This window comes from Bacillus rossius, chromosome 3 (assembly GCF_032445375.1).
Source record: "Bacillus rossius redtenbacheri isolate Brsri chromosome 3, Brsri_v3, whole genome shotgun sequence".
NCBI classification, from domain to species: domain Eukaryota; kingdom Metazoa; phylum Arthropoda; class Insecta; order Phasmatodea; family Bacillidae; genus Bacillus; species Bacillus rossius.
In genome coordinates this window covers 102,407,347-102,423,923 of record NC_086332.1, presented here as the reverse complement: position 1 = coordinate 102,423,923, position 16,577 = coordinate 102,407,347, and the positions used below count along the sequence as shown (strand labels likewise).

The window sequence follows — 16,577 nt, the reverse complement described above, 5'->3', positions numbered from 1 at the left end:
GGAAGCAAAGCCAGCCATCGATTCCCTTGCAGTGTGTAACCTGCATTGCCTAGACCTGCCGAGGGGCTAGTTTATATTTTTCACTTCTTTTAAATAATGCATCTAATGTATTGAGCATATTAAAGAGGTTTGCTGTAATAAGTTGTTATAAAGACAATGTTTTTACAACATGCCAGTCTTTAAAAACAGATTAGTTCGTAATACACATGGGTTTATTGTTGGTGTGAGGGAAGCACAGTGCTGGTCTGATTCCCCAGTCCAGCTGTTTAGCTTCGGATACAATCGGAGTATGCAAAGATTGCAAAGCGGTGAGTTTCAGTGTAACAAGCATACAACAGACAAGGGATAGCAGCATTTAAGAGCTGAGTGAAGAAGAAATGCTATCTTTAAAATTAAGCGTAGTGGCTGTTTGAAAACTTTCAATCATACTGAAATAATGTATTTGAATAACAGAATCAGAACCTAGTTCAAACTGCATATTATTCATCCTGAAAATAGGAAAACCGATAGTTTCTTTGGTTCCATGGAATATTCGTCCCTGGTATGAAAGTTTCTTCTTTGAAATTGTTGATTTTGGACAGTGCACTACAAAGTATATCCTTCGGCACTAAAGACCAAGATGAAATACGTTTTGTTAAAATTTTTGTTTGTTCCTTCAAGCAATACTTTACCAGTGATATCGATCAGCCTGCACCTTCAGATGCTACTGTACCAAGAGTGGGAAAAACCGTGCAGAATAAGGAAATGAGCTTATATTATTCATGTACAGCACGTGAAAATGAGAGCCCAAAAACACATAATTTGTGGGTGCAGGCATGATTATATGATAATACGAAGTGATTTATGACCTGACATTGGAGGGGGACACACAGTAATTCTGTCTGTCATGTTGGCAGCTGGGGCTCTTAATCCGGTTTACTTGAGCTACTGACATTGCAGGTTCGAGGAATCCTGAACTAATTGCATCTACCATTCTCATTGCTAACATGTGTGTTCGACAGGTGCCATCAAATTGTGGCTTCGAGGAACCTAGGCCTTGATCCACCCTATTAACTACAGGGCTTCTCTCTAGCACACACAGACTACATACTTCCCTCCAGGTTACTGTTGGCTCAGTCACAACAGGAGATACTGATCACTGACAAAATTACATCTAGGGATAGGTTCCAGGTCTATATATATCTCTCTATGTTAACTTGCGATAGAGAAGGTAAATTTCCTCTGCTAGCATGAGCCCATTCTTACAGTGAGAGGCTTATAGGCCGGCTTTCAACCCTGCCAGTCTGTCGCTCTTCTCCTCCATGGTCCGGCAAGCAGTGTGGTGTGGGTTTACATCAGTAGCAACTAGGAGGAACTTGGAGGAAGTGTGGTAGCTTAAGGAAGAGCTGGCAAACTGCACAGAAAATTTGTCTATCATAATCAGAATTTAATTTAAAAAAAAGAAGGGGGGGGGGGGGAATTGAACCACTTCGCAGTTTATTTGCTCTCACATTCTTTCCATTTTTTGGTGGGAATGATAAGATTTTTATAGGATTTTTTGGGAGGGATGTATCTATCTATCTATCTATCTATCTATCTATCTATCTATCTATCTATCTATCTATCTATCTATCTATCTATACATATATACACACATACATACACACCACATACATACATACCTCATCCACCCCCCTTCCTTGCGTACACCCCTGGGTTAATGTTCTACGTAAGTTATACATGGATGGTTTATATTTACCTTTGACTTTATGAGAAGAAACGTGTGCTGTCGGCCAAGATTGAAGCACAGCTCAACGTATCCATTGACAATAGCGATGGCTATGTAGTTGCCCTTCAGTGTCCGTCCTTTGTTCATCCACAGCAGCAGGCCATGAAGCTCGGTGGTTCGGAAGGTGATCTCATAACGGTTTGTACGCTCACCCTTTCTTCTGTAGAAATAAAAAAAAATTAGGATCCAGTACTGGCTTGTACATAGCACGCATTGAATTGTTAAAATTTTGGTTCCAAAAAGGCCTAACTTGATCAAGCCTTCTCATTCATTAGAAAAATATACATAAAATAGATTTTCCTGTTTTACTTTTACAATACTGCAATGTGTTGTGACATTAAGTTGAAACAATTATTTGATTTTTCCAGAGGATTTCAAAACTACATTCAAGTGAGTTTGGTAGGAATAAAAAAAAAATAATGAGGTTATGTTTATTAGGAACCTCACATTTGATGATTTGTGGTCTAAAAAATTGTACTGAAAAGATACATATTATATATCCTTTTGGCTTAATTTGTGTCGTAAGAGATCCAGTAAGAAACTTCAAATATGTACTTGCATTTCATTACTGAGCAGCAAAACATCCAATACAAATCCAACTGTCCAATCAAATTGAAGAGGTTAAGACCATTAGAAATTGATGAAATGTCAAAAGTTCTGGTTACACTTATAAAAACATTTCCATTCATGATTAAATAATCTCACGAAGTATGTAATGACTAGGTATTTTGCAGTGTTGTTCGTTGGTTTTGAGGGGATTTTCATTGTTATTCATAAGGGCTTAAGACATTGGTACCTCTAAGATTATAAAGTCCAAGCACTTGGATAATGACTCAGTGCTTGAAAATGTAAGACATTTCAGGTTGCTAGGATGGAACTCGCTAAACTCACTACTTAAATGTGTGGTGCTCTAGGCATTGATGTTTTGTGGGAGGTTTTCACTATTGATCCTGCCAGTTTCAGTGAAACTCATCTACTTGTTTTGACTGGTGAATGACTTTCTGCATTGTCACTATGCTGTAGATTTGATTCTCTGTACTTGTTTTATTTTTTGGTAGAATGCTTTCATGTACAACATATTTAAAAAAAATTATAAAGTACTTTTAAAAATAGGTATGTGGTGGGGGAACCAGGCGAGGAGGAGAATAGTCAGGTATGTGGTTGGTAGAGGAGGAGACAGAAGGAGAGAGGTAGAAATAATGCATTATACTAGCACATTTACATGCTTGTACACTTGCATGCTTGCATACTTACATACTTGCATACTTGCACCCCAAAGGGGTGTAAAAAAAGGTAAGTTTTTGTTTTAAGAAGAAAAATACATACATTAGAAATGAATACCTTGCCCATATTTATGTGTGTTTATTTCTTCTACGTTTCTAAATTTGTCCTTTTAGTCATAAAAAATCATCTTTCTGAAGCAAATCAAGTTAAATATAAGTGCAGAATAATTTTCATTATTAGTTATGTAGAGTATTTTTACAATTTTTTCAATTAAACTATGTGGGTAAAAAAGGAGTAAATTTTTTATAATAATAGACCATATCTCTGAAACAAATCAAGCAGGCTATAAGATACTGAGCAAGAATAACCTATACAATGAGTTTTATAGTGTGTTTTCAGCATTTTTTGATATTCAAATATTCAAATATTCATGGGTGAAAACGTGAGTTCTGTTTAATTATAAAAATCATATCTCTGAAGCTTATCTAGCAGGAGGTTGAATATATGGTATTATTTAAAAACACAAAAATGACCAACATCTCTTACCACTTTTTGAAATTCTATCCCAAGGTGGTGAAAAGGGTATGAATGTGGTTTTATTACTAAAAAAAAAAAATCATCTATACTTGTCTCACCAAACTGAATTTAAGATATTTTAATGCTTAATGAACATAATTTAAACTATCTTCTCTTATTTGTTGTTTTACATAATGTCACCTCTAAAATACTAACATGGTTGAATATTATTTTACAAAATAAAAATTATTGCATTCACTAAATCAGTAGTATATGGTAAATTTGATATGATAAGTTTACATTAAATATAAATGTAAGTTTATTATAAATATCTATATTGTATTTTACATTGAAGGGAGTAAAAATGGGATGATCTGGTTTTATTTGGTTAGCTGATACTGTCACTTTACTAAATCTGTAATTCTTGATCTTCACATATAGATCCCTGTGGAAAAAGAGGAGAGGAAGAAAATTTTGTGTTTTCTTTCATTAATACTAAGCATAACTACTAATATAAGGATATGAAAGATAATATATTTAATACCTATATTTTAAATTTTAAGTAGAAATGTAATTGTTACAAAAATCTTAGAATAATGTAGGTATCTGTAATGAAGTGAAACATTGAGAAGTTTGATTTTAATTATTGTGTGCATACAACAAAATTAAAAAAAAATGAATTGTAAAAGATAGTAAAATCTGAATGTAAATGTGTTTCACAATTTTTTGAAATAGGCTTCCTCATGAAATAAAAGGGTGTGATTTCATGCAGGTAAAACACATTTCTGAATAAATGGCACATATAAAATAGATATGGTTAATCTATATTTAAACTCAAGTAGACTTACGCCTTACCACTTTCAAAATGTCATCCTTAAAAAAGTTTTGTTAGGAATTAAATTTTTTTCAAAAGATGCATTGTAGTCTCTTTACACAAATTTAAAATTTTCCTTTTGCTGATTATTGCCTACATTTTAATCTTGGAGAATAGAAAAAAGATGGCTTGAAACCCCTGACATTTTACTGTGTCTATTTCTTTGATGAAAACATTTGGAATTTATTACATACTTTTCTTAAAATAGTTAATTATCAGCAATATCCTGAAGCGAGTGAAACAGCAGGTTATTAGCCAGACCTAAATAAGACTAGTCTATATTATAATAGGACAAGTAATTTGACATAGGATATATGCCCTATTTTTTGAATGGAAACAGAGATTTAACATCAGCAAGAAAGAATGAATTGTCTGTAATTTCTCATTACAGTGATAGCAAAATGCAGGTAATTAGTGGCACCACAGAGTACCAGCTTAAAAATACTATGGCAGCTTTATCTCATGCAAGAAAGAACAAGGTTATCAAGGATGATGTGATTTATATATATACATACATACACACATATATATAAAGAGGAGGGGGGGGGAGGTAACGAAACTACAAAGCTTCAGGTAAAAAGTTACCATCAAAAATCTTACCCTCTGTGGAAGAATTCTATGTCATCTTCATCATACATGTCCCCTTCTTCATTCATGTCATACTCTGTGTAAATACCTTCCTCTGTTTCATCATTTTCATCTGGTTCCTCATCGTCTTCTTCTTCTTCTTCTACATCATATTCGTCGTCTTCTATATTTGTTTCGTTAGTAGCAAAGGAGATGTTAGTACTGAAGCAATACAATTTTAAGGTGTTAGTTGGAATTCCACTACAAGCCATGTTTCAAGTTAATTGCCCATGCAGTTTTTGTAGTTAGTGGTTTATCTTGCACAGTTATAAATGCTGTCAGCAATATTTTTTTTTATACCAAGATACAGTGGCAAAGTGCAATGTACTGAAATGGGTACCTTTAACTGTGGAGGTCAATAAACAATTAATAAAAATTTTACAAAAAAGATATGTCAAAAATCTTATAAAGCAAACAGTTTTCACATACTATTCCTGTGTTTATGGATTACATACACCATTTTATGTTTTTTCAAAAGATGCATTGTATTTCTCTTTATACAATAAATTGAAAATTTCCTTTTGCTGTGTAATGTCTACATTTTAATCTCGAAGCCTGGGAAAAAAAATGGCTTAAAACAATAACATACCTAGTCAATGACTCATTAGTTAATTGTGATGGGAGGAGTTTTTTGATATAAATATATTTTATGTCTGGTTTAACAGTTTCATTGTTATTTAACTCGTTCAATGAACTCTTCCCTCTGTTGGCACAGTTTTACTGTTTATCGCAAGGCAAGTTAAAGATCCAGCCTATAATTTCAAATTTTGTGATTCTGTATGTTTCAGTTTGGTTGCAATTAGCATCACTCATTTGCTCTCATTACAATTTATGTACAATTATTAAAGTAATTTTCATCAATAAAAATAATTTAAACCATTACAATCTTGTGTGAAGTTTTTAGATATGCCATGAATTGCATATAGCATTTTAAAATGTAATATGAATGGTTAGTTCAATAATTACAGTATATAACTTTTATACAGCTCATACAAAGTACCACAGTCAATTAGAAACTGAAATTTTTATCCCACAAGAACACACAGTTCTTACTTTGAAAATGAACTACCGTCTTTTATCGCATAATCGTCGCACATTTTATACTAAAATTAAGTTGGAAAAGTAGGGGTGCAACGTTTATGCGCGAAAAAAAAAATTGTTAGGTAAAGTTATTCATAAAAACAAAACCCATTTATGGAAAGTATGTTTATTTAATAAGTTAAGTATAAAAGAGCACGCCAAACAATTTAAATTATGTCATGCAACAAAAACCTTTCTTCAACTTTAAATAGAAAAACAAAATCTGTGACCCGAATGCGAGCCTAAACGAACGCATAACTGTCGTCATAGTACACACTTACCACGAAAGAGTGCGGGCCATCAGATGTAGTTAACTCGACACTCGACAGATAGCGCGCGTTGCATGCAGTCGGCGATATATCGATATTCAACTACATGTGCGCGCTCTATACGGGAAGCAACATAACCAAACATGAATGATGCCAACTAGTGCTGGCTACATTTTTATAAGCGGTTCACTGCAGCAACGCAATGATCAGATAAAGGTTATAACGTTTGAAAAAGTCTTTAAATGAAAATTTACACAACAGACAGCTTCATATTTCCGTTAATTAAATAAGTAAGTGGTAATGTCCAAATAAATATTAGATTTATACTTTAAAATACTTTGTTTTATACGGAAAAAAAATACCTACACAAAGAGCTCAGAATCTAATAGCAGAACCAAAAACATCATGTGACGATTACGCGAGAGGATTTTTTAATCCAAATTTTGATGTCCTAAAATATGAGTGCGACGATTATGCGCGTGCAATGATTATGCGATGAAAGAGGGTAATCAAACACAGTTATTAATTAATTAAAACATATTAAGTCACTGTTTTTCATCATTTTTGTTGAAAACTTGGGTTAGGTTGCTATTTTATCAACCAAACATTACCACAGTATTAAAAACATTGATGTTGTGATCATGAGAACTTTAGAGTGGTGAGAGAGAAAGATTAGTGGGGGCTGAGGAAGCCTTGCTAAGACATCTGATGCAGGCACACCGAGCAACATTGTAAAGAGAGAAGCTGCCTGCAGGAGCTGGTAGCAAATGTCTCACCCTTCACCCGCACATACCTTTCACTGCATCCTCACCAAAGGCTAGCCGAAGTCTGGGTGATAAAGACAAAACCCTATGCAAATATTAATTTTTTTGTACGAATAAAATAATTAAAAGGAGCAGCAGCACTGATACCAACCTTTTGCTGACCTTGTTGGCATACTGGTAAAATGTTTCTCCAGTGAACTGGATGGGTCTCGGCAGCTCATTATTTTGTACAACTTTAAACAAAAGAAAAAAAAATGTTACTGGTTGTTTTATTTAAACATAAAATGTTACTATGCATTTCAAAACAACGATACAAATTTAATGGAAATAAGTCCAACTTTCAGTTTTATTGTTGGTTAGCTTGGAGGTAACAAGTATCGTACATGTCAGGAGTTCGGCAAGCTGTCAGCTTGGGGATAAGGAAATAAAGAGCGTGAGGGGTTGACGCAGAAGGGAAATTAGAGGAATGGAAAGCATGTTAGTCGGGTAGGGCCAAGGAGGTTCAAAAATCTCCTTTAGCGTGACATTTTTTTAAGTGTCATACCTGTTTAAAATATACTATGTTGACCTTGTAGATACATGCAGAAGTATGAAGTATTATTACAATGTTTGATGTTTTTAGAACAGCTGATGTGTAACTGGGCTGTGTTGAGTTAGCACTATTTGGTTCTTTAGGCTCTGCCTGCTATTTGCCAATGTCGGTTTGTTTGGGAAAACACTTTTCCATCAAACTAAGAGGCTCAACTTGCAAGATGTTTGACTGGCACTTTACTGAAGATTGAGAAATAAATACATTACAGTCTTGTGATGTGTCAGTTATACTTTTTTCCCCGGTTTTCTATTTGATTCGCGTTCTTAAAAATCAGTTCATGGTTCTCAGTTTTAGGTTAACCTCCACACAATTTCAAATCACACCAAAGATACAGTAAGCCCTAATAAATGGTGCATTCATATGGCTTATCAGTGGCCCACTTTACCATGATTCAACCACAAACAAGTCACCTAGCCCCTAGGTAGCACAGTTTCTTCTCGTGTCACCAGATGCTGAAGCAGCACTACACCGACATCCTGTAGCGCAGCAGCATCTAGTAATAATTACTGTAAAACCTCGGTATAACGAACTAGAAGAGACTGATTTTGGGTGTGTTTGTTATCGTGAGGTTTCATAATAACGAGGTGAATTCAAAAATAACAAGTGATAGGTATGTACTATAATAATAAATAGATGTATAGTTATAGAGTTGAATTCTGGTTGCCAAGGGCCACTTGCAGTGAGGTAAGTAAAATCTAAGCAAAATCTTCGCAGGTTAATCAAATGGAGAAATACTTTACTTTGCTTCAAGTAACAACTGTGCAAGCAGGGCAAAATTTTTTTTAGCTAGGACGACCTTTTTGCCTCTCTGATCAACAGCATACAGAATTTTAAGTTTTGTGGTAAAAGATAATGCTTTCAGTTTTTTTAAATCCATTATCTGAAAACAAAAAAAATTCATCACTGAATGTTAAGTCTCGTCATAAACTATCACACATGGTTTGTCCAATCATAATGTAATTTGTAAGTAAGTAAAATTAATCCATCAAAACTAACGTCCAAACAAGAAATTATGTTAAGTAACATTTATTTTACCACAATTTAGAAACAACTCTTAAACTCCTGTGAATTTTAGTTAAGTAACACTTCCACAGAATCTAAACAGCATATCGGCATTCATTACAATGATCGTAAATTTTCACAGGACACAGATGTAAAGTTTTGTTAGTACGTTAGTAGAATATGTGAGAATTTTTCTAAGCAATGTTCGGAACATTGCCGAGAATTTTTCTAGGCAATGTTAGGAACATTGATTAATCGAAGTGCATTTTTTTGCTAATATTGGTACAATGTGTTCTTCACTAGCTTCAAATACGTTTCAGAACGTCAACAGTTCCATGGTCAATCAGTTGTACGATGACGGGAGTATTTGTTTATTTGCAGAAAAATCACATATTTACGAAGCAAATGGAAAAAATTTTGACGATTCCACAGAAACGTTTTGAAGATTTTTCAATTTCCTTTTTCTTTAGTGGGTGTTTATGGTGGAACTGTGAAAAAAAAAATTTTTTTAACGTACAAATACATAAGGTTGTATACCGTTTTGGCAGAACCTAACAGCTGCTTTGTTATAAGGAGAATTTCATTTAGGAGAATTTCATTTTGAAGGAGTTCATTGTAGAAGATTTTACTGTAATAAATTTTTTTTTTGTTGGGTCAGTATTCTTTTAGGCATACCAATAAAAAATTGCTTAAAAAAATGTAAATGTTTGTTCACAAGAGATAATTTTTTTATAAAAAATAAACAATAAAACTAATACTGCAGTAACCATGAACCATGGAAATTGGAAGTTAAGTACACTACTAATTATATAAGGGATGGAACTTCAAGTTAACAGAGGTGTGATAAAAGAGTATATTAATACTTGATATGTTGGTTGAATTATAAGTAGACACACAGAAATTTCTAGAATAGCAATTATTAAAATTTTTGGGTGACAAGACACCCAAATTCTTGAGTAAATTTGGAAAAATTCTTGAGTAATAATAAATTTCTCTGGTTTGAGAGTCCTACATAACAAACCAAGGGACATGTAAATTTATATAAATATAAAATACTAAATTAAATTTAAAAAAATTAATCCCACATATAAATTACTTTCAATAAAATAATTTCAGAGAAGCTACTTTTAGTACTCAAGTATATATTTATATCCATGAAATAATGAAAGGGCCCTTTCTCTAGAAAAACATAAAACCCTCCCCCACTATCGCAGTCCTCATAATACTGGAATTATTATTTTCATTGGGTCGTACAGCTTGGAAATCTGTGGCTGGGAAAAAAATAGTTGATTGAGGGGGGAGGGGGAGGAAGTGCTGAGGCTGGTGTGACCAGACATTCAGACTGGCATATGAAGGGGAAAACATCCTACTGAAGAAGGGAGTGGGAGTGATGAAACACTCGGCCAGCCAGTGCTGGAGGAATGAGAGAGACGGATGTAAAGTACCGGTCTTGTGACTTTGAAGGCTTTTAGAGTGAGGGAGAGTGGACAGAACAAAATAAGTTTTTGAAGTTTTTGTTTTGAATGCTGAATCAGTACAGGCCTCCGAGATACCTGGACTATACTTCCTGCTTGAAGAGCGCTTCTACGTACACCAGCGATGGGAGTTAATTTTGATCAACTTTTAAAATGTCTCTTGGTTTTTCTAACAGGTTTAAAGAACAATAATTATTTTCTTGAAAAAAAAAAACAACAAGTGAGATGAATAATTTTTCAAATGCTAGTTGTTGGAAACCGAGATAAATACAGGAGAATCCCGTTATAGCGAGCATGGTAATAGCGAGAACACGGCTATAACGATGTCTTTTTGAGGAATTTACGGCGTGATCGCGTGAAGCGTGCTTGGTTATTTGTCTGCTTTTTCTCCACCCCTCTCGCTCGCCACTAGACATCTTGCCGTTGACACCCGTCACATTCTTCAGTCTTGCAGTCGCCACCTAAGTGCGTGGCTTTAATAATAGAATCCAGTCTTTTCTTTCTTTTATCAAACTTCCGCTTGGCTTCAAGGCCAAGGTATGCTGGACTCGACTAAACCAAGCCTTTAAATATACATATACTTGTATGCATTTCTTATTATTTAGTAAATAGACAAAATCTATTTTTTCCCGCCATTAAACATAACAATGTGCACTTTTTTAATATAAATGCTTAATTAATTTGTTGGGACATTTTCATTAACGAATAATAACATTGTTTATAACTATGTTAGGCCAAAAAAGTCAGAGCCGTCTTTATACTTGTTGCTAATTGATCGCGTTAGTAATACTCAAATATTTATAAACTTGTTTGGAATTATTTCAGTTGTGGCACGTTTACAAACACGTCACGTTATTTATTTTACTATCTGACAAATAGTAGGCACTACCGTATTTATTTCTGAATCGCTAGGACATTTTTCTTGTAACTTTTGTTTCGGTCAGTTGTTGGGGTATCTGTCCGGGAAGGGGGTGGTGATGGTTTGTGTTTAATCCCAAATTTATTTTTAAAAAAAGTTTACAGGTTTCTTTAAATAAAAAAAAGTATAGCTTTCCAGCGACTATTTCGTTTGAGGCGTACGTGCGTTGCCGCACTCCTGCTTTTTTGTAAGGAATTAATATGTCGCGCTACACTAGCGCTGCCTGTTTGCAACATCCCGAACCAACATGGCCGCCAGCAGACAGCCCGCGTCAACAATAGATAGCAGGACAATGCTGCGTCGGCCGCGGGCCAAGTCGAGTAATTGATTGCGGGCTGAGATGCTATACTTATGTGGCGTGGTAGGATATTCTGGTTATTTTGACGCAATCGGTGATCGCATCCGTACTTGTGGGGTATCGTTTTAAAGAGAATTCACAGATCTGCTCACAGAAATTAAGATTTTGTTAATATGACCTGTTATTTTCCAATTATACAGGTTTAAACACAATTTGTATGCTATTTTAGTTAATTTTTATTTTTTGGGGGCCAAAATCTGTCCAATTCGGTTATAGCGAGGATCAAACCCGGAACCGTGACACCTCGCTATAACGGGACTCTAGTGTGTATAATTTCTACCACCCACTGCGTTCCACCGTGGTGGTAATTATCTTCTATCATGTACCATACTTTTGGTATAGCATATTATATTTTGTAACACTGAATTCCAAATAGTGTGTTATAATATGTGACAATATACCATGTCTATGGTTCAATAAACAATTGTTATCGTGGCATACCTATTTATTTTAATATTAAAGAAAAAATTAAAATACTAAAAATTTGTGTATAATCGTAATAGTTATGAAACTATGGAATAAAATAATTTAAAAAGAAATTTGTGAGTGATTCACAAGTCAAAAACACTTTAAATCATTTTTAATTTCCCACTGTTTAATAATGTTTGGTTATTTTTTCAAATTATTATTCCGGGATTTTTATGGGTCTAGTTATAAGTGATGTAAAGCTGCAAAAGTCATAGGTAATACCAACAGTTAATGACTTTTAGACAAATTTACATCATAGTAGTTTATGTTAAAGTTTTAAAAAGTACCTATATCGAGACTCTGTTATTTTCCATAGGTCTAATACTAGTTGAAATGATTAGCCCTGTCTGATAGTGTAAAGAGAGACAAAAAAAAGGGTCAGGATCTCGGCACAAAGAACTCTTTTGTTTATGTTCTGACCCTTCCGCTTTTACTTCATTTAGGCACCTGTTATGTTTTATTGTACATTCTTTAGCACACGTTTTCACACTCTATGTTAAGACATCATGGCCGTGCTCATTGTATTCCTATATCCGCTTGGCTAGCCATGCAGGCAACCTGAACTAGCCAAATATACCACACTCCTCCCACCATATGGGAGATGTGAGTTTGCCACATCACTCTTAAGTTTACACAAAACATAAATCTAAAATTAGGGAGTACACAATTCAATATAATATAATTTCAATAGTTTGCACAACATATGCTTGCTCTCAAGTCCAAAAATCCAAGAAGGAACCTAACCTCTAATGGCAAATACATTACAAATCAACCTTTCGTTTCTGAACTCTGTTCCTCATAGCCTCATAGGGTATCGTCGTTCTTTTCCCCCATTGCTTGACGTGTTATTACACACTGGAAACCCTTTAAAATCACTGTCAGTACCACTGTCCACTTCTGGTTGAACACGTTCTTCAATGTTGACAGCGCAATCATCATCTGCGTTGTCAGCACTGGCCACACTATGATCTTCATTGCTTTCTTCCGTACATTGTACATTACGTCATTTGCACCTTCCATCTTCCCTTCCCCCCCCCCCCCCCCCCCGCCAGTCTGTCTCCCTGGCCTCCTTCCAGAAATCCATCCATAGTCATTGGACATGGGGGAACACTGCGCAATTGATCGAGATGTCTACGAAAAACATTTCCACTTGCATCTTGAACCTTGTAAGAGAGTGGGCCCATTTTGTCAAATATGACCCCTCTGGCCCATTTCTTATGCACATCGGCATATGCATGGAAACCAACTGCACTCCCTATATCAAAATTTATGGTGCGATGAGACTGATGTGTTGATGGCATTTGGCGTGCCACCACCTTCGAAGAAACTGATGGCAACAAGCAGGACAGTCTATTACGAATCACTCGGCCAAACAGCAAAGAACTGGGGGACTCACCAGTTGTACAATGTGGAGTGATACGATATGTGAGAATAAATCGAGGTAATGCTTCTGCTAAGGGCACTTTGGAATGTACAAGTGCTTTGAATTTATTCTTGAAGGTCTTCACCATATTTTCGGCTAACCCATTTGTTGCCGAGTGATATGGTGGGGAGAAGGTATGTTTGATGGCGTTAGACTGAGAAAATTAGTCGAACTCTGCTGACGAAAACTGCTTTCCATTGTCCGAAACAAGCTGCTCTGGAATTCCAAATGTAGCAAACCACCCACAAAGTTTTTTGATGACTTCACTTGAGCTTATGCCAGACAATTCGAAAACATCTGGCCATTTAGAGTGATTGTCCAAAATCACCAAGAAACTTCTTCCCATAAAAGGACCCGCTATCCACATGTACACGTTGCCAAGGCCTGTTAGGCCAACTGCAAGACAAGAGGATTGATTTCTCTGGCATTGCTTTATTTTGGAGACATGCATCACAGTGAGAAACTATCCTTTCCAGATCTTGGTCCATTTTTGGCCACCACACGTAGGATCGTGCTAATGCCTTCATTTTACAAATACCGAAATGGCTGCTATGCAATTCTTTCAGCATTCTGTCCCGTAGTGCTTGTGGTATGATAACCCTGGGGCCCCAAAGAATACAGCCTTGCTCCAATGCCAGCTCATGTTTCCGTATGTAGAATGCCTCTAAGTGGTTTTCCACGTCGCTAGGCCATCCATCCCTGACGTACCTTATTACTTTACTTAAAACAATGTCTCGTTCTGATGACAGCCTAATAGCTCTTGCAGTCACTGGCAGAAATTCCTTTACGCCCACATGCAGATAGGAAAATTGTTCAGACATTTCCAGACTATGAAGCGGCAGCCTGGAGAGCCCATCTGCATTCCCGTTGTGGTCTCCCTTGACATATTGAACTGTATAATCAAAACCTTGTAATAACACAGCCCAACATTGTAATATGTTTGCAACTAGTTGAGGAATACCACAATGATCTCCAAGGATGTGAATCAATGGTTGATGGTCTGTTACCAAGAGAAACTCACGCCCATATAAGTAGGTATTGGAAAAATTTCTTAACACCGAACACAATTCCAAGAGCTTCTCTATCCAGCTGTGAATAATTTTTCTCTGTGGTCGACAATGTACGAGAGCCAAATGCAATGGGTTTCTCCGATCCATCAGGGAATACATGACTAATGACAGTGCCAACTCCGTATGGTGATGCATCACACGCTAACTTTATGGGCAAGCTTGGGTCATATCATAATGTGTCATCACTCGCGAGGACACCATCAACTTCTTCAAATCTACAAAGGCATCTTGGCAAGTTTGGGACCAATACCATTTACACCCTTTCTGTAGCAACTTGTGTAAAGGGCCCAATACGGTGGACAAATTTGGTAGAAAACGGGCATAATAATTTACTAACCCTAACCAGGCCCTCAGCTGTCTAACATTCACGGGCACTGGTGCTTCCACAACAGCCTCAACCTTGTCTGTGCACATGTGCAACCCATCCTGATCAACTTTATGGCCCAGGAATTTAACAGATGAGCAAAAGAACTTACATTTCCTTTCATTTACCTTGAATCCATGCTTTTGCAGTCGCATGCAGCACCCCATGCAAATGATCCCAGTGCTGATCCTTGGAAGTCCCAGTGACCAAGATGTCATCCTGGAAGAAGATGATGCCATCTAATCCTTGCAGAACTTGTTCCATGGTTCTTTGAAATATTGCTGGACACGAGGTTATGCCAAATGGTTGTCTGGTGTACTGGAAGAGCCCTCTATGGGTATTTATAGTACACAATTCTTGTGACAGTTTGTCAAGCTGTAACTGTTGGAAGGCTTGAGAAAGATCAATTATTGAGAATTCTTGACCCCCTCGTAACTTAGAAAAAAATTCCTCTACCCGTGACAATGGGTAGTGTTCTGCTAGTAGGTGCCGGTTTACAGTTATTTTGAAATCTACACAAATTCTGACACTTCCATCGTTCTTCACAACAGGGACAATTGGGGTTGCCCAGGAGCTTAACATAACTGGGCGAAGAATGCCAAGCTGCAGGAGCCTGTCCAACTCTGTATCGACTTTAGCTTCAAGAGCAAACGCAAGAGTCCTTGGGGGGGTAAAATCCTGGCACTGTATTTGCCTTCATGCGCAAGGATACAAGTTCCCCCGTAAATGTTCCTAACCCATTATCAAACAGACAAGGGTACTTCTTCTTCAACGTATTCAACACTTCTACATCGTCTGTATCTCTAGGGAAAACACTTACATGATTAACTCCCGGCCGTGAAAGTTGCAACGCCTCGTATCAATCTCTGCCTAACAAGGGGAGACCGCCATTTGGTATCACAAAGAGATCCAGCACCCGGGACTTCTTCTGCCCTTGTACATTAACGAGGACCTTGATGGTGCCGCATGGACTAATAACACCCCCAGTGTACGACTTGAGGCTAACACTAGTAGCTTGCAAGGGGTAGGTTGAAAACAGGTTCCTGTATGTTCGTTCCGAGATTACTGATATTGTGGCACCACTATCGATCTCCATATCTAACTGGACGTCTCCCACATTCACCGACACTACCCACGGCTTTGGCTTAGCGTATTGTGTACGTAACACTTGAAACAAGGCAGAGAACTCTGTTTCATCTGGAACACTATTAGCACCGCCTGAAGTGTCCTGAAAAACATAATTTTGAAATGCAGCTTCACCCTTTTCTTTTCCACTCAAATTAGGACAAACTCTCTTTAAATGACCAACTTGTTTACAGTTGTTACATCTGTAACCTTTGAACCTACACTGCACTGTTGCATGATTAGTGTTGCCACAACCTTGACACTGGGACTGACCAGAGCCCTGATTTCGGGACTGGCTATGCCCCCTGTTCGATCGACCCCTTTGGGTGCGTACTTTCACAACGTGAACAGAATCATGCTCATTACGAACGACACACGATCGTGAGAGACCAAGCTTGTCTTGCTCCGATCCCCCAAGAGAAGCATTACCTACCGCGGCTTCGTAGGAAACTGCCAGCGCAACTGCTTTCTCGTTCTAGGTACAATCTGTGTGTAATGTTTTTGTCTTTCAGCCCAACCACAAATTGGTCACGCAGGGCAGCATCCAGGAATGTTCCGAAATTACAAAATCGAGTTAACTTCCGCAACTCCACTACAAACTCAGACACCGTCTCTTGTTCCTGTTGGACCCGTCTAGGAAGTTATGCCGCTCTGCAATC

General features: G+C 36.8%; 1 protein-coding gene across 1 annotated transcript in view; it reads right to left on the bottom strand.

Annotated features, from left to right (window-relative positions):
* Nucleotides 1-16,577, bottom strand: part of LOC134531353 (agrin-like) — a 946,059-nt gene that overhangs the window by 23,788 nt on the left and 905,694 nt on the right. Inside the window, exons 31-33 of the mRNA XM_063367052.1 lie at nt 7,274-7,355; nt 4,983-5,171; nt 1,739-1,928 (exon numbers count right to left, since the gene is read on the bottom strand). Of these exons, the coding sequence (XP_063223122.1) occupies nt 1,739-1,928; nt 4,983-5,171; nt 7,274-7,355 (461 nt within the window). The remainder of the gene's footprint in view (nt 1-1,738; nt 1,929-4,982; nt 5,172-7,273; nt 7,356-16,577) is intronic.